General features: G+C 39.3%; 1 protein-coding gene across 2 annotated transcripts in view; it reads right to left on the bottom strand.

The window, feature by feature from the left end:
• MBP (myelin basic protein) overlaps window positions 1-26319 on the bottom strand; it is an 88218-nt gene that overhangs the window by 53996 nt on the left and 7903 nt on the right. For both annotated transcript variants that reach the window (XM_035318131.1, XM_035318132.1), the window contains exon 2: window positions 5620-5710. In XM_035318131.1, the coding sequence (XP_035174022.1) occupies window positions 5620-5710 (91 nt within the window). The remainder of the gene's footprint in view (window positions 1-5619; window positions 5711-26319) is intronic.

Here is a 26319-nt window from a genome sequence, read left to right as displayed (position 1 = left end):
CTCAACTACTTCCCTGGGCAGCATGTTCCAATACTTCACAACCCTTTCAGTGAAGAAATTTTTCCTAATATCCAACTTGAACCTCCCATAGCATAGCTTAAGGCCATTGTTCCTTTTGTCATAACACAGGAAAACTTTGAAAGTTAAAATTTAAACTCACATTCATGTTATTTTTCATTTGAGCTCCCCTATTCTTTGGTATAAAATTGATACAGAGATTAGAGTTGGATAGGCAAAGCAAAGTGGGCTGGTGAATGAAATAAGGGTTGAGGAGGGAGCAGGCCTGGCATCTCCTCCTTGATGAGCCAGTACTTCTGCAAATGCAGCTGGAGAAGCCAAGACACCAAAATCTGAGCATCACAACCAAGCAATCTACTATGAGGACCAGCTACAGCTGTATGATACCGTTTAAAGCTATCCACAAATATTCCTCTGTGGCTGGAAATCAGCTTGCCATTATTTTGCATTAAAGTCACAGCCTGTGTCCCACAACCGACCGTGTTTACGATGAGAGAAGCTTCCTCGTAAGAAGGTCACTGAACGACAGTAACACCCAGCTTTTAGCAAGTTCTTGACACTACCACATCACCTCCCAAGAAAGGGATTGTGCAGCCAGGAGATGCAAAATCTTTCCAGCTCCTTCCTTTTCATTCTGCCCCTTCCCTTTTTAAATAGGGATAGAAAAGAAAAGAAAAGAAAAAGAAAAAGAAAAAGAAAAAGTCAAAAAGCAATAGCGACAATGCCTATGCCTGTCAAAACAAATGGCAATCTCATGGAGACAGTTCTCCCACCTGTGTAGGGTTAGACAAATATCCACAGGAGTTTAACATGTAGGACAGAGCAGCGGGTGTCAGCACATAAGTGATGAATCAGGGTTAGTGGGGGTTGCTGTGGGATTGTTCTGAATGCTCAATTTTGAGCTGTAACCCTGAGCTCTGCACACAAAACCTACCTCAGGATCTACTGGCACTGCAGCTAAAGCTGGCAGAATGACAGATGGTGCTCTGTTCAGTGCCACCTGGCCATACGCAGAACAGAACTTACCTCCTGCTCAAGTAAAAGGGGGAAAAGAGCTCCATAGTTATGATATTTTAAGAAGAAAAGTTAATTTGGCCCCTTTAAAAACAAACAAACAAAAAATGAAACAAACAAGAAACACCAAATAAACCACCACCAAAGAAAACCACAGCGCAATTCCATGCGGTAAGATTCAATAGGGATGACTGCAAAGCACAAAGCCATGGGGAACCACACTTCAGTCAATTCCCCCATACCATTAAAAAAAACCTGATCTCAGTAGAAAGGAAACTTTCCTGTTTGAGGATATCATGATTTACTGTATCTTGAAAAGTTAGATATGAAAAGCTGAAGTGTGCTATCAAAGAGAATGTGCTGTCAACGTAACACAGTTCCCCCCAGAGAATTTTCCCTTGAGCGTAATTTTTGTAACTTGTAATTTTGTAATTTATGTGTTCAGCCCAGTAGCAAAAACCTATCTGTACAAGCCTGCATTTGTCCTTCTCCAAGCTAATGCATTAAGGATTGCACCAAAGGAAGGTTCGATCTCAGTCAGGATGACAGGCAGTTTGGCCCCAACGTTTGCCTCACAGATGTAGTGTCGCAATGGATCTAATAAGCTTCTGAATTATCCAGAAATATTTTATAGTTATCTTTGGAAGCAAAGCCAGCAGTCACCTCTTGATCGATTTCTTTAAATGCACAGTAATATTTTATCCCAGCAATATTTTATCTCTCTCCTGTACTGAGTCATTCACGATCCTTTCTGAGTACATACTGGTTGCAACAGAGACCATGTTGGCTACGTGCAAGTTCAGCAGAAGTTTGTAGCAGCAGGACAGCACAGTTCTAGATCACAGATGCATATTCAGTGTAGAACAGACAACAGAACTCTGTTGGGTGTCACAAGAAAATCCTTTCAAAGGCCAAACAAAACTAACTCTTGTTAATTCAGAATTTGATAGTTACACATACCATTATCATACAGACTAGATTCCCTTTCTCTTACCCTTATGCTCCCTCTCTCCACTCTATCTTTTTGTATTAAAAGTTCACTGCCAATGAGATTTAGTTCTCCAGAACAGTACAAATCTGACTTTTTTTCACCTTTTTTTGTGTGTGTAAAGGATCTGGAACAATGGGGCTCCATTGCTGCTGAGGGCATTTCAGCCATATAGCAGTAAAAATTTTAGTAGTAAAGGACAACTAAAGACAAAAGCTCAAACAAACAAAAACACCCTCCAAAATGATAGTTCCCAAATCCAACTCATGAAGAATAAAATAGACATTCATGTTCACTCACCAGGGGCCCCTCCCCAGTGATGGATCAATCTTTTCTCATATTTACAGAGAACACTGTTGGGTCTAGCAGACTTGAAAGAGATATCCACACTTGGTTCTTTATCACCACAACACTTTCAATCAGTAATACTGTGTTTGCCTCCAAAACCACACCCAACTGGTAAGGACTGCAGAAACCACACTTTCTCTAGAAGCACGTACTTCCAAAAGAAACACTGACATATTCAAGCAGTACAGCTCCCTCTGTGTATAACAGCCTCTAGCACTTGCATACATTCCACGCTGTCGACTATACCGAGGGCTCCCTTCCTCTAAAAAATCACCTCGTCACCTGGCCCAAGATAATACTAACCTTGGAGAAGGGAAGCTTAGAGATTTCTGCTTTGCTCGGGCAGTCCGGGGGCTGCTGGGGACTGGCAGTTGCTGCCACCGGGTGGCTCAGTACAGAGGGACAGCCACAGTGATTTCAGGGGTCCAGACTCTGGGCGCCTGCTGAGCGCTGGTGCACAGAAATACAACATGAGTCGAAGCGCACAACCCCCCTTTGCGAAGGGAGCTTGGTGGCTGTTTCAGGCTGGAATTGAATCCTTCACTTCCTTGTGCTAACCTTTCTGTAGGGGGTGGCATTGTCCAGATAAAGCTAGGGAAAGTGATCTTTTGTGCAAAAGGAAGCACAGAAGACAGTGATGCATGTGAAAAATGAAGGCTGCACTGCAGCCTCCCAGAGAGGCTGGAGGCTATTTAAAATTCCTCGGAAGAGGTTTTCTAGTCAAAGCTGAAGCTATAAATTAAGCAACTCCTGATGCATACTTGACACTCATTATAATTAGCAACACGAGGGAGAAAGAAAGAAGAAAGAAATGAAGGACGGCTTGAAATAGATCAAAACAGAGGGAGAAGAAGTGAACAGGGCCTGTAATCTAATCTTTTAAATCTCAGGACAACAAATTCCTCACCTATGGAGAGATGTCTGAAGCTTTTCATTTATCCACTATATGTTGGGTCTGAATCTCTTAACAAATTGCCCCAAAATGGCAGGGAAAGGCAGTTACGTACAGCAGTGCCATTCTCGGAGACATAAAACTTGTACCTGCAAAAAACGACCTTCCTGACTCTCAGGGAGTCTCACTCTAAAGTGACTGCCTTTGCACCTTCAGCCTTTGATTTCTTCACTGTACAAGGGTCAACAAGAACAAGATTACACTCTATTTGCACTATACTTGTCAGTTCTTTCTTTCCGGCCAGTTTTAATCTAATTTTAGAAAGCAAGGCAGCCAGAGACTTCATTTGTAAAGTGGTAAAAGGGTTGATACAAGATGCTGACCATTTTTAGAGCTGGAAAGAAATTATCCTTTTTGTATTGCCAAGTTAGCAAAGGTTGATCACTGGCTTATCTTAGATAAGCCGTTCAGTTCACAGATTTAGAACATGGAAATATTTCACAATTTGTTAGTAAATCATTAGCTTGTAAGAACAGGTAGGACACAGCCTGTTGACCTTCTAAAATTAGAATTTGTAGTGAGGTTATTAATCTGTATTGCACAGTGATCATTGGACAATAATTTTAAATGTACCAACAGTGAACTTCATGTTTTTTAATTCCCTAACCCCCCTCCACCCCTTTTTCTTTTCTCTCTCTCTCTCTCTCTCTTTTTTCTTTTATTTTTTATTTTTTTAATAAATTTCACAGTCCCCATATGTGACACGTGTCACAGGTTTGAACAACTAACTGCTGGTTTAGTTCACTACTATTTGGAGCTAGTGATCAAACTAAAGAAGAGGTCTCAGAGCCTCGGAGGCATTGTTTAAAGCCTGAGATTTCACTAGTAGAAAGAAATAGACTGAAGTCTTCCTGCTTTGCTGTCTCCATCCATCTCACAGGAGAAGCACTAGAGAGATCTGAACCGAGAAAGGGCGCAGTTTGAGACGCGCATTATACAGTGCCGTGGGGCTCTGTAACCAGTAGCACTGGATCTGCTGCAAATAACTGGTGGAACAGATGTAGAGGAAATGAGGTAAAAGCCTCACCACTAAATTAATGAAGTTGAAACCTAGTTCTTATGTCCACTTAAGTCCACTTGTGGATTCTTCAGCCACTGGCATTGTATGATCAGTATTGGAAGAATTCATGCCAGGAATTCAGGCTCATGTGCTAATCACACTACATTAGCTCATAGAGGAAAGATGAGTTTAGCTCAAACCAGTTTAAATGGACATGCATTGTTTCCACATATAGTAAGAAAAAATTAGTTATTCATGCTCCACTCCTTCTGTACCTAGAAAGAACAAAAATAATTCCTTACTGTACTCATAAATAGCTGAATCATCCAAAATTTTAAGCTAGTCAGCCTTAATAAAATCCACATGATTTTGCAGATGTAGTTTCCAATCCAAAACATAATGGAGCTAAATATTACATTAACTGACACATCTTCAGTGTCTCCTGTGTTAACTTTTGACTACTGTGGTGTTTTTTTTTGTTGTTGTTGTTTTTGTTTTGTGTGTGGACTTCCACTATCATAAAATCTATGTAAAGTTGGAAAAATAAAGGTTTCCTGCTATTTCTTGCAGTCTTAATGCAGAAGAAGAGGCCAAATATAGTCTTGATATGAAAGCTATCAGCAAAGCCTGTGAAAAAAAAAAAAAATCACAGCAAGAGAAGCTCATCTAAAATCTAGGCCTCCAAGCATCCTCATGTGTCATCAGACAGTCAGTCTATCCTTCTGCCACAAAATGAACTCTCTTATATCAGTTTACACAGTTACTTGTCTAACCTGTTTGTAAAGGCCAGCAATGATGAATCTCCACACTTTCTAGATGACGCATGCCAATGTTTCAGTATTTGTTTTAGGATTCCCTAAGCCAACATTTAATTGAGTCTTTCTGCAATTTAAAGCAATTGCTGTTTGGTCTATCCATCAGGGACAGCGAAAAGTTCATTTTCCCTCTCACCATATAATCTTTAACTTTGTTGAAGACTTTCATTCACTCTTTCTCCTCTATAGTGACCAACTATAAATATTTCTTCAGAGATGGTACATTTCAGACCTTAGATCACACTTTGTTTTCGTCTTCACCCTTTTCTCCACCTTTCCACATCTCTGAAGCTGTACTGCCTACGCTCAGGTAGATGACAAGGATTTTAAAGGAATTATTTCTTCTGTTTTTTGGAAAGAGGAAAAAAACAAAACAAAAACAAACAAAAAAAATGAAACAAAACAAAGCTACACCAACAAAAAAAAAAACACACACAAAAACAAACAGATCAAGTAACATTTTCCAATTGTCTGAATAACTCACCAAATACTTCATTGTCCTCTGAAGACTGCTGTGTTAGTCTTGCTGCTTTTGGACTCTCTTTAGCTGCCTCTTCCACCTTGGTTTCAGTATTCTGTAACAAAAACATTTTTTCAGATTAGGTCTTCTAAAGTCATCAACCAGAAACATTCTTCAAACTTCTTAATTATTCAAGAATTACAATCTTAGGCGAAAATAGAAGCATTAACAGTGAGGGTTTTAGTATCTTAAGGATTTATTATATAAGTTTTGCAAAACGCTGAGGGAAAACACTTTTGGAAAATGCAGATTTTTTTTTTGGTCGGCTTTGACTTTTTTTTTTTCCTTTTCTTGCAAACTCTAAGGTCATATCATAGCACTAATGGTGATGGTGTTAGTAAAATTACTGATGTGCCTGATTGTAACATGTGAGATCACATGCCATTGCCTCCTCCTCTCTAATGCTGTATTTTCAACCACAATGAAAGAGATTTAAAATTTTTTCACATGTGCACAATGAAAAAGACAATCTGGGACACTAACATAACAAAAGTAACATTAGAGCACAGTGGATAACTTGGTTGAGTATGTTCATGTAGAAGACATTTACATATACTCAAAACAAAGCTGGGCATCTTCAACATCTTGCTCAGGTCTACTAAATTTGCTTTACTTGTCTGTTCACCAAACGCACTGGAGAGAGAACTGAAATGAAATTCTAATGTCAGTGGCAAGATTCTTACTGAACTCGTTTCCCCATGTGCATACCCATCATGAAAAATCTCATCTTTGGAAAAATAATATTGTTTTCAAATAAGACCAAATCCAGCCAATTTTATTTTTATTTTTTTTTTAAATCACATTACAACAGCACTACAGGACATAAGATGCAGGCCTAAAAAAAGTCATCTAAATTGGGTAGAATAAGAACAAGATCTTTTCATCTTTCCTTCTCATACTTTATTTCTTTCTAGTGACATCTTCCAATGTTGACTTAGTGAGCCAAGGGATCAGAAGACAGTGCACAAATATTTCTCATTACAAAGCAAAGGTAAGTGAGCTAGGGAGAGCTACTGTTGCTTGGGAGCAGCCATCATCAAGTCTTTAACCACTGCACTGGCCCTCTGAAGCACAAACACTTACCTGTTTCTGAAACAAATTTGCCAGTTAGCTATGCAGTGTTAGACTGGGTCCAGAGATAAGCCAACAGACTGCCAGGGTGCAAAGCATTTCATCCCCTGACTAGAAAAGACTGACACCTGTGCTAGAAAAGATCTAACCTGTCAAATATTGAGTTTCAAATAGTTATATTGCTATTAAAACAAACAAACAAAAAAATCTCACACCAGTAAAACCACAACAAAAGAAGCCCCTTGTGTTTTCAAAATGTTTTACTTTGGTACCCAAAAGAAATGTATATGCATTTTTGCAGCAATGCAGACAGTAAACTGCATACATGGTCAACTCTTGAGTGATGGATATCAAATGACTGATGTGCTATTAAATATTACTGGAAAGAGTTAACCAAGAACTGGGGAAGAAAAAGAGAAATATAGAATACTTATGTTTTTGAAAGGGCAGATACTGCTCTATTCAAGTACACGTTCATTTAGAAGACTTTTAATAATGTTTTGAAGAAATCAGCTTTGTACAATTTATAATTTCTGACTTACATTTTGGAAGTGCTGCTATACAGTCCATGAGAAATACTAGTTCTGTGCTCAGAATTGCAGCACACTTCCAAATTGTAAGCAGTCTCTTATTTCCCCTTGTTGATAACTGCACAGAAGGTAAAAGAAAATAGTTTGGCTAAGTCTGTCAACCTTCCTACAGAACACAGCAGTTGAACTTAGGGCACAAAACTCAAGAGATTTCCAAACAAGACAGCAAGCTTTGTTGGAAAAAAGAAGAAAGCGAGACTTCGGAAGCCTAATGATGTCACAGCAGCAGCAGACAAGAGTTCAGAAAAACAGAAACAAGAGGAAAGGGGAGAAACTGCACTTCAGATGAAAGGGCCTGAAGAAGAGAAAGAATTCTGCACTCTCTTGAGGTACCGAACTGACCACCCCAAGCAGAAAATCCATCAGCTATGAATCTCAAAGCTGAGCAGACAGTCAGTTTTAGCAGATGTTCAACTCAGTTTGGGTTAACTAGACCTAGTGTCCCTCAGGAAGATGGAGGGACGCTGTCACAAACCATTAGTGAGTATACAGAGACAACTGGCTTTATACAAGTGACTTTGTGATCAGCACAAGTGCTTGAGCCCTGCTCCTGTGGCTATCCTGTATTGGTTGTGGTGTGCAGGTGCTGTCCATGCACCCAAGAGACACGTGCCAAGGCCCTCGGTGCCTGTACTGGCTTTCAGAACCAGTAGAGGCCACTGGCTCAGTAACCTGTGTATTCAAGTTGGGCTCTCCATCCTATTTTCCTTGCAGCATGGTGAACAACAGCTCAGTTACATCATTTTTGTAAGAGATAAAGACCAGCCTTCTACTCTGAAAAAAGCAGAAGAGGACATCTGCTACAGCAGTGAGCCAAAAAGCAAAAAGCTCCCAACCACAGTGCCATAATGGAAAAGACAAAAATCACACAATTAGATGAGCAAACCAAGTTCAGGGCTCTGCAAGACTAAGGGGACAACTGAAATTGTCATCAAAGCTATTGCTCCAGGTTGTGTAAAGATGGTGCTTGTCAGATCAATTTTCAGGTGTATTCCATCATACCTAGTGCACTGTAAAGCTGGAGGAGGGAGGCTGATATTCTCTGTGCTCTTGTTCCTCTTAGGAAATGGTTGAGTCTGCAACTTGCTGCAAGACATCAAGAGCAGCAGCAACAAAACAGCTGGTACTCAGCATCTAGGAGTGAGTTGTCATACAATATTCTTTCTAGGGAGACATTCACATCCATTACTCCAAAAACATGTTTTTGGCATTCTCAGGAAAGCTAGAAAGACAGAGCCCTGAGATGATATGGGTTGAGTTAAATCACCGGGGAAGACTACATAGCAGCTGCATTGCCTGCTCTCTGGATGAGCTACGTTGTCAGCGTTGACAGATGTCAGCTCCAAGATGTCAACAAGAAAGCTGCCTGAGAATGTAAGTCTGAAACATGACAGTACGTGGCTGGATGTAAATCTCTTTGGCATGGCTCCTTATACAAAAAAAAAAAAAAAAAAAAAAAAAAAAAAAAAAAGCTAATTTTAAAAAGATTTCTTTTGCTTTATTATTTGCACCAAAAACTTACATGACACGTTGTTACTGGCATAGCTAATATTTTACTAACAAACCTGATACAAGAAAATTCACTGCAAAGGAGCAATTAATGATCCAGATACTCTAAAAACAATTTCTATGCTAAAACAGATTTTAAAAGGCAAGATATAAGCCGGTTGTTTAATTATTTCTTTCAGCGTCCTGAAAGTTCCCAAGTATCTCAATCCTTTCAACCAATAAACAGAAAGTGAAAACATATTCCTTTACACTGCCCAAGCTGTGCCTCAGGTTGGATTCATTACCTACAGTTATAAAGTGTTTGTGGCGGGTTGTAAAATAAAGGCCCTTTGTACCTCTCATAGTAGATGTAATTCTATCTAGATCTGACTTGCAGGTTCAGCACTCACCGCAATTTCAGGAGTAACTGGCAAAATAAGTTTATTTTATAGGGTCAGTTCCTCAGTACTATAGATTATATAAAATTTAGGTCTATATATTTAAATAAAGTTCACAGAAACTCCCCCTCTCTATCCAAAGCATTCCCACAAAAATTTGCTTCAAACCAGAATTCAAGTAGGGTTTCCTGAGATGAGAGAGGCACTCTGTGTGCTTAGATACCTTCCTGAAGCATGGCCTCCAACCTGCACTTTGGAGAAGTGAGGAGGACACCCTTGTCTCTGCAGGTGCTCTGATACCAGAAGAGAAACTGCAAAAGTCATGACCAAAGCACAGTGGAGCGCTGCAATTCTCTTGGGAATCAGGTCACTCTTGGTCCAAAATGCCATAAAAACAAACAAACAAACATACAAAAAGCTAGCACTTAACATGTTTTAACAGCAGGTCACAGCAAGGTGTCACAGTCTAGAAATACTTGTACCATTTTACAAAGCAGTTGCAAAATAAGATGTGCATATATACTGTAACTGCACATATGTGAATGTGTACATAAAATAGCTGTTCTTGACTCAGCTTCAGTAAAACTTAAACCTGTGTTATAATCTGCTACAAAACACTTTTGGCCCAGTTTCCCATTGTGGCAGATCACCAGTTTCTTGAGACTCGGTTTACCTGCCTTCCATCACATTTGATGCATCCCATTAAGTCTCAAGTGAGCACCACAGTCTCTATAGTAAAAGACATTTCACAATTTTCTATATGTAAATTTTTATATGCTACAAATAACTGGTAGCAATCAAAATATTTGCCACAACTAATACTGATATGAAAATCATGTTCTGGCTATGTACATACACACATTAGTGCAAGAAGCAAGGCTGGTTTGTATTTTGCTGCTATTGGTGCCTATTTAGAGGATCTTTAACAAATTGGAAATATTAAGAAATACTGAATTACAATGAGCTGTGCTCTGCAAACACACAGTAGCAGGCCAGGTTAAAAAGTACAACAAAGCATATTGCACTTACCAAAGCAGCTCATTTCCTCAAGAAAACTTAAGTTTCAGAAGTAAAAAATTGTAGTCTTGAGTACTCAAGCCAACTTTTTAAGCTCCCTTGCCATTTTGCATACTAGTTAGGAATGGCTCGTTTCTTTTCCTTTCACCATAAAACTGTTACTTGAGGACTTCATTTTGCAAAGGAATAACACACAGACAAATCAAAACTTCTCAACAGAAACCAAATAAGCATTCAAGTGGAACTAGCGTTTTATCCAAGAGAATTAAAGAAATCTGTGAAATCCTATCCAAAGAAGAGTTTTGTGTTGTCTGTTCTGATATCCACCCCTGCCTTGTACAAGAAATTCTGTTCTCTTATGTGCTCAGTCTGCTTAGCTCCAACCCAAAGGCAGAAAGGAAAATATACTTAAGTTTCCTTTATTTTTCAGTATCACAGACATCAGAAGCTCTAATTTCAGCAAAACGCCACAGACTGTGAATAACCCTCTCCCCATTTCCGTCTGTCCTTCCTTCATTACTGCCCACAGAAGTTACCTTCCCTGCACGTAACTCCCCAAGACCCAGCAGAACTCGGGGCAAGATAAAACATTTGATTCCTCCTCTACACTAGATTTACAGAATTATTTAAGGTAAACAACAGACACCACCTCAGAATACAGACAGAAATTTCTAGCAGACAAAAACAGATTTGACTTGCAATAAGCCTTCATTTTGGAAGAATAGAAAAAGCATAAGTCGCTGCAGGCAATTATAATCTTAATAATGCAAATTGTACCCATGGCAGTAAATCATACAACTCCAGACACAGCTAAAGAACTCAGCAAACCTTCCCTGAGATTTCACTTCTGCAGTGATATTCACCTAATTTCTTTTACATAAAGATGCCTTTCATTTAATAATCACATAATGGATGTATGATCTTCAGGTGACTGTACCCCTTCTCAACAGAGCTAACTGACCTTCCACAGAGTTCCTGGGGAAGAAAAAAAAGTAAATCTTTAAATTATAGATATGTGCTGCTTCAAAATGTGACTAACATGGGAGAGAGGCACATATCAGGAAGTATGAAATGCACGAATATTTCTCTAAATAACAAATACAGCTGAAATGGGCAAGAATTACCTCAGTCACTCCTAATGAGTAATTTTCTTTGCCACTCTCACCTCATGTTGTGCATTCCCAGACTAGGCACTAACAATAGTGCTATTAGACAAGTCTCATTAGAACAAGTCAGAAAACTTCCTCCTTCTCAAAGACCTCCATCAGTCTCAAAGCTTTCAGCTCCTGTTCATTGGGAGGAATATTACAGGTGCTGCTTAGCACAACCAAGCAGACCCTGCGGACAACCCAGTGGACAGCAGGAACTCAAGGCATGCTGCCCGGCGCGAGATCTCCTCCACCTGGATTAACAAATGTATTCAAGCAACTTCCTTAAGTACACCATTAATTCCTCTTAACTGTGGAGATTCTTCATCACATCTTCCATTAACACGGAAACTCACATACATATTAGGAAGCATCATGTTTGTTACACAGAACCTGAATGCTAAATCTTAATAGTGCCACGGTGGTTAATTCCTACCCCCCTTGAGCAAGGTTACTCCCACCACACACGACACAGTTATGCCAGACTGAAGTTGGGTTCGTGCTAGCTCCACAGCTTCAAGTTCTCGACAATATTCCCTCACTCCCCACCAGACATGAAAATGTTTCATAATTTTCCCAATAATTTTCAAATAAAGTACTCCCTCAAACCACAACATAATCAGCCATTATCTCCAGTTTCTGGTAGACCTGATACTCCCAGGACAATTTTCATTTCTACAGGTTCTTTATATCCCGCTTTGGAAATGCAATACTTAAAATATCCTCTATTCAACAACTCTATATGGAGTAGCTATTCTAACATTCCTCTGTGTTTGTCAAAATCTTATTCAAGATATGAGGTGATAGAACGAAGAAGTGACAGAGAGAGGTGGGGGGAAGAGATAGAGAGGAAGAGTCCTCCAAGGAGAGCTTTTTGGCACTCTGAAATCTCAGCTTCAGTGGTGTTTGGGCTGCTCTTGTCACCAAACAGCGAATTTCAAAAGAAGTTTCAAATGAAAGGATCCCGTCACTAACCCTCAAGGCAGACTTGAAAAAGGACTGATATGCCTCAAACACATTGTCCAAGTCTTCGAAGAAATGCATCAAGTCTATTAAAAACCCTAAGATACTAAGGGTTGCAATAAGTAGTAACGAATTCAATCTAAAAAATATAGCTACGTTCCCCATTACCAGTTCCACACTTTTGCTGTTTGCTTCCATTTATGAAAGATATTTTAAAACTGTTTCTGTTCAGGGACAAGTTTTTACCAATTGGGTTATGGCCTTTTCTAGTTCATAAGGTATTCCCTGATGCTTGGATGGAGGTTCAGGCATGCGACAGAGAGAAAACAAAATAAGTGATTACATTACTGTGCCCGCTCCACCGGCACAAGCTAATTGCATCTGGGAGAGAGGTGCTAAAATGACAGAGTTCATTTGGGAACCAAACCAAAACAAAAATAATCCCTTATAAAGATTAAGGTTTTCACAACAATTCTGTGAACTGAAAACAAAACAAAACAACAAAAAAACCTCACATGTATCCTGTGAGGAAAAATGTGAGCGACCCTGAAACATGGGCAGTATCAGCAATGCTCCCAAAGCAGCACAGAAATCACAAAACAAGTTAAGACAAGGCAGAAGAACATGCTCCAGGTCAATATTTTCAATTTGAAACAAGAATCCTGTCACGTGTCTTTTACTCTGTGCAACACTAGGGCTGAAACCATACACAGGAAGCCTGACTGTGACTCACACCCGCTGCAGACAAGCACAGACAGAGAAGTGAATCGCTATTTCCTCCGCTGATCCCACCCCAATCACCCCAGCAGGGTGACAATCCCCCAGCTGTACAAAAGATGCAGTGGCACATACAATACCAAAGTGTCAAGATCAATACAAGGACCTAAAAGTGCACTTGGAAATATGCTGGGTTTCGATAACCTCCAGAGCACTTGACCTGAACGTAACACTATTAAAGCGCAGATGCTCCCCGCTCTGATCCCGGGCGCTTTTCCTGAAGTGGAAAACGTGGACGGGTGTAGGTCCTGCCCTTATGGACCAAAGAGGAGCCATAACAGCACTTGATCAGCCAAGGCAGAAACAACAGGCACTTCAACTTCAAGCAAATAGCTAATCTCTGTCACCCAAGGTGCTCAAGAAGATTTCCAGAGTAGTCTGAAGAGCAATAGCCATCAATACCCACGCTTTCCCAATCTGCTCATCACCTTTATCCCATCTGGACTGAGTGTTAGCCAATTCACTCTTCTTTGAACATTCATTTAACCCCCATGTTGAGGAAGTACAAATATTTCACTCCTTTTTCCCCTAAAAAGACATGGTTTAAGTCCAAAATGCTAAGTTGATGGTGCAGCCTGCAATCTCTTTCCCAAATACATTGAACAAGGGCAGCATTGAACCCCACTGGATGGGTAATTTTCCAGTGCCACCACCACGTGAGGTCCTTCTGAAGGGCAATAATAAAGAAAAGCACACAAAAGCAATCCTGTTTCCTTCTGCTAGTGAAACCACTAATACATGCTAGCATTTTGATAAGATCTAAAATGAATGAATAGGGCTATCTGATATACCAGAAGAAAACAAGTCACCTACGCGTCTGAATACACCCAAGCTAAAGGAACAACAGAGATGCAAAAACTAGCAACTAGTGACAGAACAAGGAACAACAGAGAAAAATAACCCAAACTACGAACATTAAACAAAAAAAAAGAAAACTAAATTCACTAGTCAGGGACAGAGGATTAAGAATATCTTGTTTTTCAGGCAAAGTTTGCCTTTCAACCTTGTACACTGAACTTCTTGTATCATATGTTTGAGTTTGGCAGTTGGTAATGAATAAAAAGCAAAACATTTGCCACTGCCCAGACTCTTTTAGATCCTCAGCCTTGACCCCTCCATTGGGGTCTATGGACAAGACTAGCTGAGCCAGAGCTGCTGATTTGCCCCTCTGAGCCACAGGAAGCAAGGTGAAGCAGGTGGCAGCAAAGCACGATGCAGTGGTACCGCACCACATCCCGCAGTGCTACAAAGCCACCTCAAAGCAGCACCACAAGGATTTCACCTGTGTACTCCTCTGCACCAAGCAGCAAAGGGGCTGAAAATGTGTAGCTGAATTTTTTTTTTTTTTTTTTTTTTTTTTTCTTCCTCCCATTACCTGAAAGGAAAATATTTCATATGGACCCGATGTACCAAAGCAGATTTCAGGCAGGCTGTGAGCTGAAGCATAAATGTGTCGGCTAGGCACATAGAGAAAGAAACAGCTCCTGACAACAGCTGATCTCTGCTCAGTTCCCCAGTACCATACCAGTCTTCAGGAAGGCCAGAATTTCACTTTGGGGATTTTATTCTTAATTTCATTGCAGACAAATAGCTGTCCTTCAGGGTACAAAATGAAGATGACAACATACACTTACAAGTAATTTCTATATGCAATTGAAGATGGGCTTTACTGAATAATGAGTATCTTTTTAGTGCTTGCTCTGTGTTAAGAAGGTACAAATAAAAAACAAACACACACACACAAAAAAAAAACACTAAAAAGGGTAGATATTTAAACAACTTTTTCAATGTTCTACCTGCAGTGATACATTAGACTAATCCAAACGCCTTTTGAGTTTAATATCATGAGTAGAAAATATGCCTGGAAACAATTTTCACCAAACACCAAGAATGGGCTTTCAACTTCTTGAATTTAATTTAATTTTCATTTCCCAAGTCCTAGCTCCTGAGGAGAGAAGACTCACAAACTGCTACATAAAAGCATTTTAGATTCAAAATTATATTCCTTCAATTCCCTGAAACGTACTAATACATCTTCAGCATTTAAAAAGTAGGCTTTACTCTTGCTTGCCAAGAATTAAAAGAATTATTCATAACACTAAGCAGTTAATATTAAAAGGGATATTTTCTAATATAGCAATTTTGAGGGAAGACTGTCTTCACTGCTTTAGATCACGTGGCAGTCTCTAGTCTTCATATGTATTTCTAGGTCAAAGCTAAGAGAAATTTTATATAGTAGTCTGAATATGTTTACCTAAAAAAAAAAATAAAAAATGATCAGGGACACCTCCCACTAGACCAGGTTCTTAAGTCTTATTACAAGATGTTGGGTTATTTTTAATTATAATTTTTATTTTTTATCATGAGGGAGAGGACATTGAGAAAAATAAAGTCTTGTCTTTTCAACTGGCAAGATGTTTTAACCTAGATAAAATGATGTTTCAGCTCCCTGTTGGGGTGCAGCCCCTTAACTGCAGAGCCACGCGTCCTCCCTCAGGCCAGGAGAAAAGCTGCCATGAACAAGCCATTGAGCACAAGGCCTTCACAGATTCCCGCCTGTCCAGACAAAACACAAAAGGTTGGGCTAAATAACTGAATGGCACAAGCTGTTTGATGTAAATAGCTCGATATTAAATTTGATATGTTTAAAGAATCTGAGTATTGTTACACAGTGCTCCTGGAATGAGCTCAGGTCCTGAGAGTAGTGCAAATAAATGCACAAACAGCACTTAAAAGACAGTAGTTTCAAATGTCAAGATTTATGGGATTATATTCACCAAACAAAGCACGATTTTCCAAATGTAAATACTTTTTTTTTATTTTGCTTTTCTCAGATAAGAGCTGTGAAATAGAGCTGGCACGGCAGCAAGGCTTTGTAGTTGAAGGAAGCTGATAAAGGTACGAAATAGCCTGCGTAATGGTAACAAATACTGCTATGATGCCTTTCAACTCCCACTTAAGGAAACTAATACAAACAGGCACACACTCTATTCACTTCGAGAGTATATGGCTTTGTGAAAGACCTCCAGAACTGGAGCTTAAATCATCAGCACTGAATAGCGATCGGGCAAGGGCAAACAACTCGAGCAGGGAAATGGTTTCGTACAGGCCTTCTGGTTTCTCTGTTCTCTTCTCCTTCCTCATTAAACTGGAAAGCTACAACTCTGTTAAAACAATCAAACAAAAAAGCACAGTAACAACAAAAAGATGGAGGGGGAAAAAAAAAAAAAAAAAAAGTGTTTCATCAGTAATGGTTCCTGTAAAACATCCTTTATTCTTTTGTGGCATAGGTTTCCCCCTCCCTCAAAGAAATCCAAAAAACAAGATTCAATCCTCTAGTACTAAATTGTTTTTTAAAACAAAATACATCATGTTAAGAGAGAGACTTGGTCCATCAATTCTTAGAAACATCTGCTGTCATACAAGGCAATTAGCAGGAAGCAGAAGAAAGTTTAAATTAAATGCTAAAAATTTTGACATTAACTACCTTTTCAGAAAGCCACGACACTATCCGAAGGATCTGGTCACCTGCAGTCCCACCATGGGCCCAAATTTCTCAGCAGGTCATTGCAAGTCTCTCTTATTAGCCAAGTCTCTCTTATTAGTATTAGCCAACTGTTAAACCATAGTCGTCAATGACATTTAAATATAATGCCTTACTAGAATGCAGAAAAATACGTAGATTTTTCATGTTTAGGGAAAACCATTCTAGAGCCAAAAAACTAGGTATAGTGAAGTGTTTACACTCCTACTTTTCTGAATATGACAAAGAAAACAATTTGAGAAAGCTGATTACAATCAGTTTACAGTTTTGCCTAAGGCATGTTAAAAGCAGCAAAACAATGATCCCTTCCCCACCTTCCCTAGTTACTTTTTTAAGCACAAAACGCATGCTCTAAAGAAGGATTTAACTGATTTCTGAAATATTCTAGCTGTCAATCATTTTCCAGAAGCTGTCTAAACAGAACCTGAAAGACTGCCATGCAAATTACAATAAATAACAAAACAATACACCTAATTAGCACTAAAATACTACAACACAACCTGGGAGAATCTCAGAAAAAATAACCCAAAGCAATCCGCCCCAGCAAGGAGGAAGAGCTACCAGGATGACCCCAACACAAGGAGAAATATTCCATTTTGCTTGAACAGAAGAGCAGACCCTTACTGAGATGAATGTTTCCCTTTCCCAGTGTTCATAGGTACAAGATCATGGTCCGTTATTGTTATCTTCAGAGAGGAAAGCTAGGGAGCTGGCTCTTCAGCCATCCCATAGGTTCTCTCAAAGCCTTCAGCAAGGAGCCCAATAGGACCACACAGATCTCTCTTTTGGCAAGAGCTCACAGGAGGTAGAAAATCTGACATTACACAGAGGTTGGTATTTTCTTCTTTGATGGTTTCTTCAGAAACAGGCAATCTCGTGATGCAGCCAGCAGTGAGAATTGTAACTCCTGGAACTTTACACAAGAGGCTCTACTGAACTCACCGTTAAAGCCTACATATTTTTCTCACAAAGGTCACAGCAAAATTTGTCAACCACCACTGTGTAAATGGCATTATGTCAATGATTCATATAAAAACAGTTACCTTTGCCCCTGACTTTGCTTGCAATTCTGTGATTTTATTTTCTAAAAGCAAAATGAGTGAACAATGCTTTCCTCCATGCTTTAAACTGACACAGAGGCACTCTCACAAGAAATACTGTGCAGACTTACAATTGCACCAATATGACTGGAAGACAAATGGGTCATTGTAACATGTGTACAAAGCTAACAAGCTGAAAAACTAAACTGCATGTCCAGTAACTGAACTTTCACATCTCGGAATTGAATAACAAGGTCCTAGAGGCAAAACGTACTTTGGAAAAAAACAGAAATGATTGTATAGCCAAAGGTGCCTGGAGAGATGACATTTTAATTGTTTATTTTCAGGCAACTGTTCAATCAGTGTGTAAACGTTTAAACTGGCATTCAAATCACACTGACCCTGGCATAGCAACAGCAAGAAAATTAAAACAGAAGAGCAAAGGTTAATGAATGGCACAGGCCAATTTCAATACTTGCTGCACAGTTGTTATATGGGGGTTCCTTAAAGCATGAAGCAAGCTACAAGACATTAGGATGCATTTTCTTTCAGCAGCAAGACTACAGGAATGCTTATGCAGTTGTGAGATAAATACACTTTAATGACTTCATATTTTAAACCCGATCAGAGGACCTGATCTCACTGCGGCTTCCAGACATCATATAGGGTATCAGCCAGAGCTTGAACTCTGTGAGTTCTGGCTACCAGGCCATGAAGCGATTTGTTGTAGAAGTTCCACCATCACCTTCAGAAACTGGGGCCCTCCTCTGTGGCCCACCTACACCCTAATGTAGCCCAGACTGTCACATGCAAATGTGAATTACTCACATATGCAATCTTATTTGTCTTTATCCAAACTTCAGTAAAGTTAGGTGGCTAGTTTCTACCATGACTTTGTGATTTGTTATGAAATGAGTACAGGTAAAATGTTGCATTTTTTTTCCTGTAGATCAAGAGTTCAATACATTTCTAGCTCTCAGAAACAGTCACCTTGAGTCAACTTATTTCTATGTACCACAATGAGACAGTGGTAAGACAAACCTTGAGAGCCTGAGGAAGTGACTCACCCAAGTCTCTCACTTAGTGCTTCTTCAGTCCCAGGTGACACCTGATTCATCAGCAAATACACACTATTACTCATGTGGAAATCAGGGAGGTTTGCCTTCATATGTAATTGCTTCCATTTAAGCACACCCAAAACACCCTAAGATCAAAAAGCATTTTTCAAGTGTCTTCAGATGTCCAATATGGTAAGATACATGTTCCATAATATAAATGTTTCATAAGGCTGTTTTCATATCTTTTGAAAAGTGTGAACAGATAATCTAATCACCAAACAAGAAATACACCATCTGTACTATGCACAACCCTATTCTTCATAAGCATATTTGTTTTAATTTTGGTTTGGGTTTGTTTTTTAAATGTCTTTTTTTTTTTTTTTTAAGTAAACAACTCAACAGGGGCAGTGTTTTTTTTTTTTTTTTAAAAAAAAAAAAAACAGTTGTAACTTCAATTTTCCAAATGTAAAGTCAAACAAGACACCAAACCTGTGAAAGACTAGGCAACAGAAATTTCCAATTGACTGTAAAAATAAAAGTCCACCTTCTGTACTACCAGTGTAAAGAAATCCCAGACGTGATGACAATAAAAGGCTCTTGTTCACGTATAGACTGGAGAAATGGTAATACCAGTAATATGGCCACACCTATGAGCAGCCACTTTTTCACTTAGTGAGACAAAAAGCAAACAGAAACTAGCATTTAAAAAGATGATCCAGTTTATCAGAAGCTGATTCACTAATGAGGTTCCAATAAAAACTCTCTGTACCTTCAGGAGAACAAAAGTATCACGGTGACGGGAGATGGGAGAACAGACATACCTATGCCATGCTGAAATTCAAGAGCTGCATGTTAAAAAAGCAAGTTTCCCATCTTGTTTGTTGTGCTTTACATAAGTATTACTTTTGCAGCATCTCTACTCACTCTTCAGGCAGACATTATTCTTCTTCCCCTCAACTTCCACCTTTTTTTTTTTTTTTTTCCTTCAGTGCCTAATTTTCAGATCTTTTGTGAAGTTTTAACCAGTGCCCATCTTTCTAGCAGGAAGATTTCAAGCAAGCAAGGATCATCACCCAGCTAGAACATATGCTTTATGCCTCTTCTCTCCCTTTACATGCATTTGTCTTGAAAGAAAGAGGACTATACATGAGAGTAGCAACTCATCTCCACTATTTTGTTTTGTTTTACCACGTATACCCCAATCAAGTACCGCTCTTTGGATAAGAGACTGTTAGGGTACATTCTGTTCTCAATATAAACACCTGCATCTACAGTGAAAGGGCAGCAATGCATTGGTAAAGTGAGAGCCATATTTAATAAATAGTATCTCAAATGCTTAACTCTTCTTATCTTTTTTCAGATGACCAAACAGCTTTAAGGGTAGCTGTTTCCATGGGTGAAGAAGGTGGGTGGGAACAGACTGCTTGGATATGCCACAAGCACCCAGTGTCTGACCAACCTGAGAGTCTCCTGTGCTGAAATGACTGCTTCTGCGAAGGAGGGGAAAACCACTGGTGGCATGTGCCCTGCTTTTAGCACAGCCTTTGACACCAACTCCCACAGTCTGCTGCTGTCCTCAGCCAACAGGGAAAGATAAGTTTTGGGTAGGTGGAATACAAAAGGCAGACAATTGGTTGCACCACCAGACTCAGATGTCTGTGATCAAGGGCACCAAGTCCAACTGGCAGTCAGCCAGCAGCTGCATCCCTCAGGGATCAGCACTGCAGCCAGTATCATGCAGTGACTTTAGTAAAGACTATCCAGCTGCTCAGTACACGGAAAAGTAGAGTTGCTGTCCAGAGGGATCTTGACAGGCTACAGAAACGGGCTGGCAAGAATCTCATGAAGTTCAACAAAGACAAATGCAAAGCCCTGCATCCAAACTGGGACAACTCCATTCATCGTTACAGGCCAAGTGGCCAGAAAATAGCTGTGCAGAAAAGGCTTTGTTTATTTTTTGCATCCACTTAAGTTAAATGACTGTAAATGATTGTATTACAGATGTTTGGAACTGAAGAACAGCTCCTGAAGCATGCAGCAAAGAAAGGGACTTTTAGCACGGAGACTTAACCCCAGTTCTCCTAAACTTGGTCATCTGAGAGAAAAGCCCCCTGGAAGTCCCTATATAGTGAAAAGATAGGGGGATAGAAGAACAGATATGTACTTCAGAGTTATGCTTAGATGTTTTTTTTTTGTTCTGCTTTGCTCCTTCTATAGACTTTGAAGATACTTTGCTTGGAGCCAATATTGTCACTAGAAACAACAGCCTCCCAAAGGAAAAGCTGTGGCTAATGCATGTGTTTAAAACCACTTGAACAGTCACAACTGGTCACAGAGTTGCAGAAAAACAGCAGCCTGACTGAGCAATGAAAAACTCAGGACTGATTTATCCCCAGAGGGAAAAGCTTCTGGCCTCAGAACGAAAATGGGTGGACTGTACGAGAGACTACAAAAAAAGCTGAGATACTATGCAGTCTCAAAGACAGGCAAAAATACAGGCAGTATTTAAGAATTATACCCTGTCAAAAAATGTCAAGAGAATTATCATGCTGGGAACAAAAATCAATGTACCCAGCTTTTAACGTGATGATGATGTAAGGGTACTTGTTTGTTTGTGGGCTTTTCATTTATTTGTTTTAGTAAATAATCCATAGCAAGAAGAAAAAAAATCAATAGCTGTGACTGAGTAGATCAAGTATATTTTGCAAGGTTCAAAAGTTATTGTACTATTCACATGAGAGCAGCAAAAGTTGCCCCAGGTAAATAACTTGTTATCACACCCCAACTGCGATGCAATATTAGGTGATTAGCAAATAGCATGCTCAGATTCAGCTAAAACAAGTTACAAAAATCTACGAAAACTAATTGCTATGACTTACAGACATTTTATGCTGCTTTCATAAAAGGATTGTGGTAGTAGTTACTTATCTATACTTACTTTTGCACACCTCCTGTGTACACTGACCTAACAGTGTAATTAATACAAGAATCTCCCTGAAATGAAGTTCTCCACAGTCTATAATCAGCAAATCATACAGCATAACGAGCCCATGTTACTTTCCCACTGCAAAATTCACGTACACATACACAAGGACAAAAAGTGGCTTTATAACAGTGAAATAAGTTAAAAACTGTAGTAATTAATGACAGTTCAACAGCTCGTTTTCATCAATATTTGAAGATCTTTGGCTCAAGACCCTGCTGTAAGTTTGGTTTGGTTTAAAGGAAAGATTGCTCACTTCAGTAGAATCTCCTTCAGTAGATAAGCTCCATCTCAGCCTAGACAGATGACCTTTTCAAGGTAGCCTTCCTTAGAAAAAAAAAAAAAATCCTCTGATAATGTCTGTGCAAAATTAGAGGTAAATACAGTTACTAGAGATGATGCAGCTCAGGGCAAACTTCTCCTTGTATTACCAGCACCCAGCCTACAGCTGAGTCACATTGGGCTTTTAGTTTGTTTTCTACTCACCCCTCCTACCCTTGAAGAAAGATGTAAATGCAAAACATATAGATTACACCTGTTTATCTCTATCTACAGGTAGATAAAGATATAAATATGCATATAATACATATATTTCAGGGTCCATATTTATTATGTGTCAAGTAGAGGAAGAGATAGAAGGGGAAAATTAGGTTTCACCTCTTCTTCATAAGACCCAGATGCAGAGAGACTCCTGCTCTTCAGACAACACTGCTGCTGTTTTTTTCCCCCCAAAGATTTTGCTTGCACATAGCCCACAGCAAATCACATTACATTAATGTGCAAAATCTATGTTAATGCACTACTTGGCTGGCAGTTTTAAGCGCACAGACGTCATGAAGTTAAAAGACTGCATTTCCCTCAGCAACTGTTACTTAGTAACCCTCAGCATATAAATAGAATTTTACATGGCTGCATATGTGTTGTGAAGGCTGGAATTTATGCCTCAATTCTTCCAGTGAGCCAGAACCCAGGAAGCCACACAGGGCACTGTACATCAAACTCGCACCAGCTACGTTCAGCTGCTTCTCGAGGCAGGGAATTTAACCGTGCAAGACCAGAAAGGTATTTTCATTGCCATTCTCTTTCTGGTGTTTCATCCTAAAAAAGGGGCAGAGACAACTTCTTTGAAGTTAGACCTCAGAGAGATTTTTCTGGTATTGCTCATCTGCTGTGCAGTGCAAGCTTCAGACACAAGCAAAACAGTGAATACACAAAGCTCTTCACCTTCATCCCTAGAGGTAGTATAATTTACTGGCTACTTAATCACCAGGTATAATTGGTAGGGCAAACCCACAGACAAAACATTGAAGAAAAAGAAGATAGAAAACAGGTGGAGCATGTAAAAAAAATAAAAATAATAATAATAATAAAACAGACAAGAATACATCAACTCTAAATATAAAAACCTAAATAACTGTATTGTATTAACTTGTATATTTGATCCTTCCATTTATAGGCTACTTGTGAACTGAATGACAGTGTACTCAAACTGCCTGAGTAAATATCAACACAGGACTTCAGAATCTTTTTGGACCAAGAGAAAGCCTTTCCAGCATCAAAGCAAACAGACAGCCCCTTGGAAATGCCTAGAAATCCTTTTTACTCAATTCCCTACCATTGCAAAATGATCTATTATCAGTACTCTGCTTTTTCTAATGCTCTCCTCTGGCACCCAACAGTTTTATCTCCCACAATGGTTTATTCTAACAAAAGTTAAACGTCTTGACATAAAAACAACTGATGTAGTTACACATAGCATTTTACAAACAAGTAAATGAAGAAGTTACACAAATTAGAGCCGCAGTTATTACATTAAGTATATGCATATGGATAATAAAACACAATTCATTTACATTTCTTTTAGCAAGTTTACAACCCATTACAAAATGTCCATCATATCTTCCCGTTTTGTACTATGAATAAAAGTCTTAGGGTTTTTTAAAGATTCCCCCAAAAGGATTCTAGAAAGTCTAGCCAACCCAAACACTGCCCCCCATAGAGCTCCCCCTGCAACTTTTCTGCTGTAAGAGGTAACACAAAAGGCACAAGTTCTCATTGCAAAATCCCAGAGAATCAATGTTTCAAAATATGGGCTGCTACTTAGAATTTTTTTTCTCTGCTGCAACCATACCTTGGCGCTAACAGTCCTGTAAAAAACAAGATGTCTCTTATCTCAGATCAAGAAGTGTTGAGTCCTGTTAGGCATCAGGCATTTTTGCTTTCAAGAGAAAGAAACCCAAACAACACAAAACACCACCAATAAAAAACAACCAACCAACCAAACAAAAATAGGAACCATTTCAAGGTTTGAAATTAACTCCACTGAAGACCAACCAAGAAAACTCCAGCTGCCCAAAGCCGTCCCTGAAGTCCTCTTTTTCTTAAAGCCCCAAGACCCACCTTGGCAGTGCATCAGCCTAATTGAGCTCTGCACAGGAGACTTGGCCAAGACTTAGTCACGGACAGGGACAATTAGCTGGCCATCTGGCTCTCTGCATGGAGGAAAGCAGCTCTGCACCTGCTCCACCAGCCCACTGCTTGTAGCCTAATTGGTTAAAGCAAGATGATCAGAGCAAAACCAGAACAACTTGCCTCCTGCTGAGACCCGTGGCTCATGAGGTGGGATTGAGGCCAACTCCTGCTCCTGGTGGAGCCTCTCCCTCGTGGGCTCCACATTCAGAGGGCCTATGGTCCCTTATATACAGCAGCAGCAACTATTAAGAATTACATTTTCCTGAAATATTGGGGGGGGGGGGAAAATCAACACTGCAAGTAATTTATCAGGTAAATGAACCTGCAAGAAACCCAAAGCTAGATGTTGCAAGTCCACATTCTCAGCACCTACAAATCACTGTAACTTAATTTGTCACATCTGAACATAATGGATTACTGTGGTTCAGATTGCTCTCAACTAAAACATATTAACATAAGTTTTCTGTGAACACAGATTTGCTTCTGAAAAAAACTGCAGGTTAGCACCGTATCACAGGAGAAAGCCTCTTTCCACCAGCAAATATCCCACAGCATAACACAAGTTATTTCTTTCAGCAGAAACAAAAACAACAACAAAAAACACTAAATTTTAGTCTTCATTATGTACAGCTTTTGACCTAGAATCCCATCTCATGTGACTGAGCTCCAGAAATAACATCAATCCTCCTAAACATACTGAGTTTTCTATGTAGCAGGGGACCTGAGACAGAACAACTGTTACTTTATGCAGTGGGTCTCACCTACTGTGAGCTCTGAAGCTTTCCACAGAACACCAGGAGATTTTTATATATTCTATTACTACATACTTAAGATGTTAATATATATTGTTAAATATTTAACAAACAGATGGCATTGGCAAGTATTGAACTGTCTTTAATATATATTTTATGAGATATAAGCATTCCTCATTTGTTACAGTCACTAATATGAGATGCTGATTCAGAGTCCCACATTCACCAACCTGCATCTGTCAAGTCTTGTAAAAACAAATGGGATTTCAGACACCAGATTACAAAAAAAAAAATTCAAAAAAAAAAATGGAAAAAGAAAGCAATTATTCAAGGCTTTCTCACTGTGCACCATAAGGCAAATTTCTTCTACAGTAGAAAGCTCTGGCTTGACATTAAGAGATTTAGCCTGTAGTTAATGGGGATGATCAGAATGGACAGCAAGCTGCCCTGAGGAGGAAGGCTGCTGGCCTCACTTCTTCAAACTCATGTAGTGAACACATGTGCAGCCAGTCAGGGGTATAAGCAAAGTACATATATTTGAGTATACACTCACATTTTTATAGGTAGTTCAATAAACACTTGATTTTTTTTTATACATGTGTATATATAAATGCACACATATACACATGCATGTAAGTAATTAAAGAGGGATTTAAAGTTTTTGCACATGGTTCCTCCTCACAATTGAAGCCATGCTTCCCCCCAAAAAATTCAATAGGCATTCTTCTGTTTTCTGCAGAAGACAAATTCTTTAACAGGTACAAATGTAAAAAACAAACAAAGATATATAAATGATGATGGTTGGTTCTTAAAAAAAAAAAAAAAAAAAAAAAAAAAAGCTTTGATTTTCAACTCTTTCAAACAATGGCAATGGCACTACCGGATTGCTTGAAGCAAGGGGCGGTAATAGGGATAGTTGCTGAACATCTTCTATCAACATGAAGAGAGAGATCTGTCTGGAAGAGAACTATTTTTCAAGTAGATGTGTGTTGTTAGAGAAGTGAAAATTTTCTCTCTTCTACAGTATTCCCACCTCCCTGATAAGACTGCCTGTCAGCTGGCTGTCTCGTCACTGTTTCCAAGCATGCGACTGCACTGTTAATCATTAAATGCTGTTTCTAATGCCTCAGAACATCAAAACATGGCACTGAATTTAGACTGCATTAGAGATGGAAATACTAGCAGAATATAGTGTGCCGAAAAAACCTGCGTGCAAGGAGTAGGGGGACAGAGAAGGTAAAGGGAGGAAGGAAGGGAGGGAGTGTGAAAGACTAGGAAAACGTGCTAGACATTTAGTAAGTCAGTTATGACCACAAAACCATAAATCACTCAGATTTCAACTTAACAGTCTCAGCCAGTACCT

This window comes from Oxyura jamaicensis, chromosome 2 (genome assembly GCF_011077185.1).
Source record: "Oxyura jamaicensis isolate SHBP4307 breed ruddy duck chromosome 2, BPBGC_Ojam_1.0, whole genome shotgun sequence".
In the NCBI taxonomy this organism is placed as follows: Eukaryota; Metazoa; Chordata; class Aves; order Anseriformes; family Anatidae; genus Oxyura; species Oxyura jamaicensis.
Note: the sequence above shows the minus strand (reverse complement) of the source record. Positions and strands in the feature narration are given on the sequence as shown.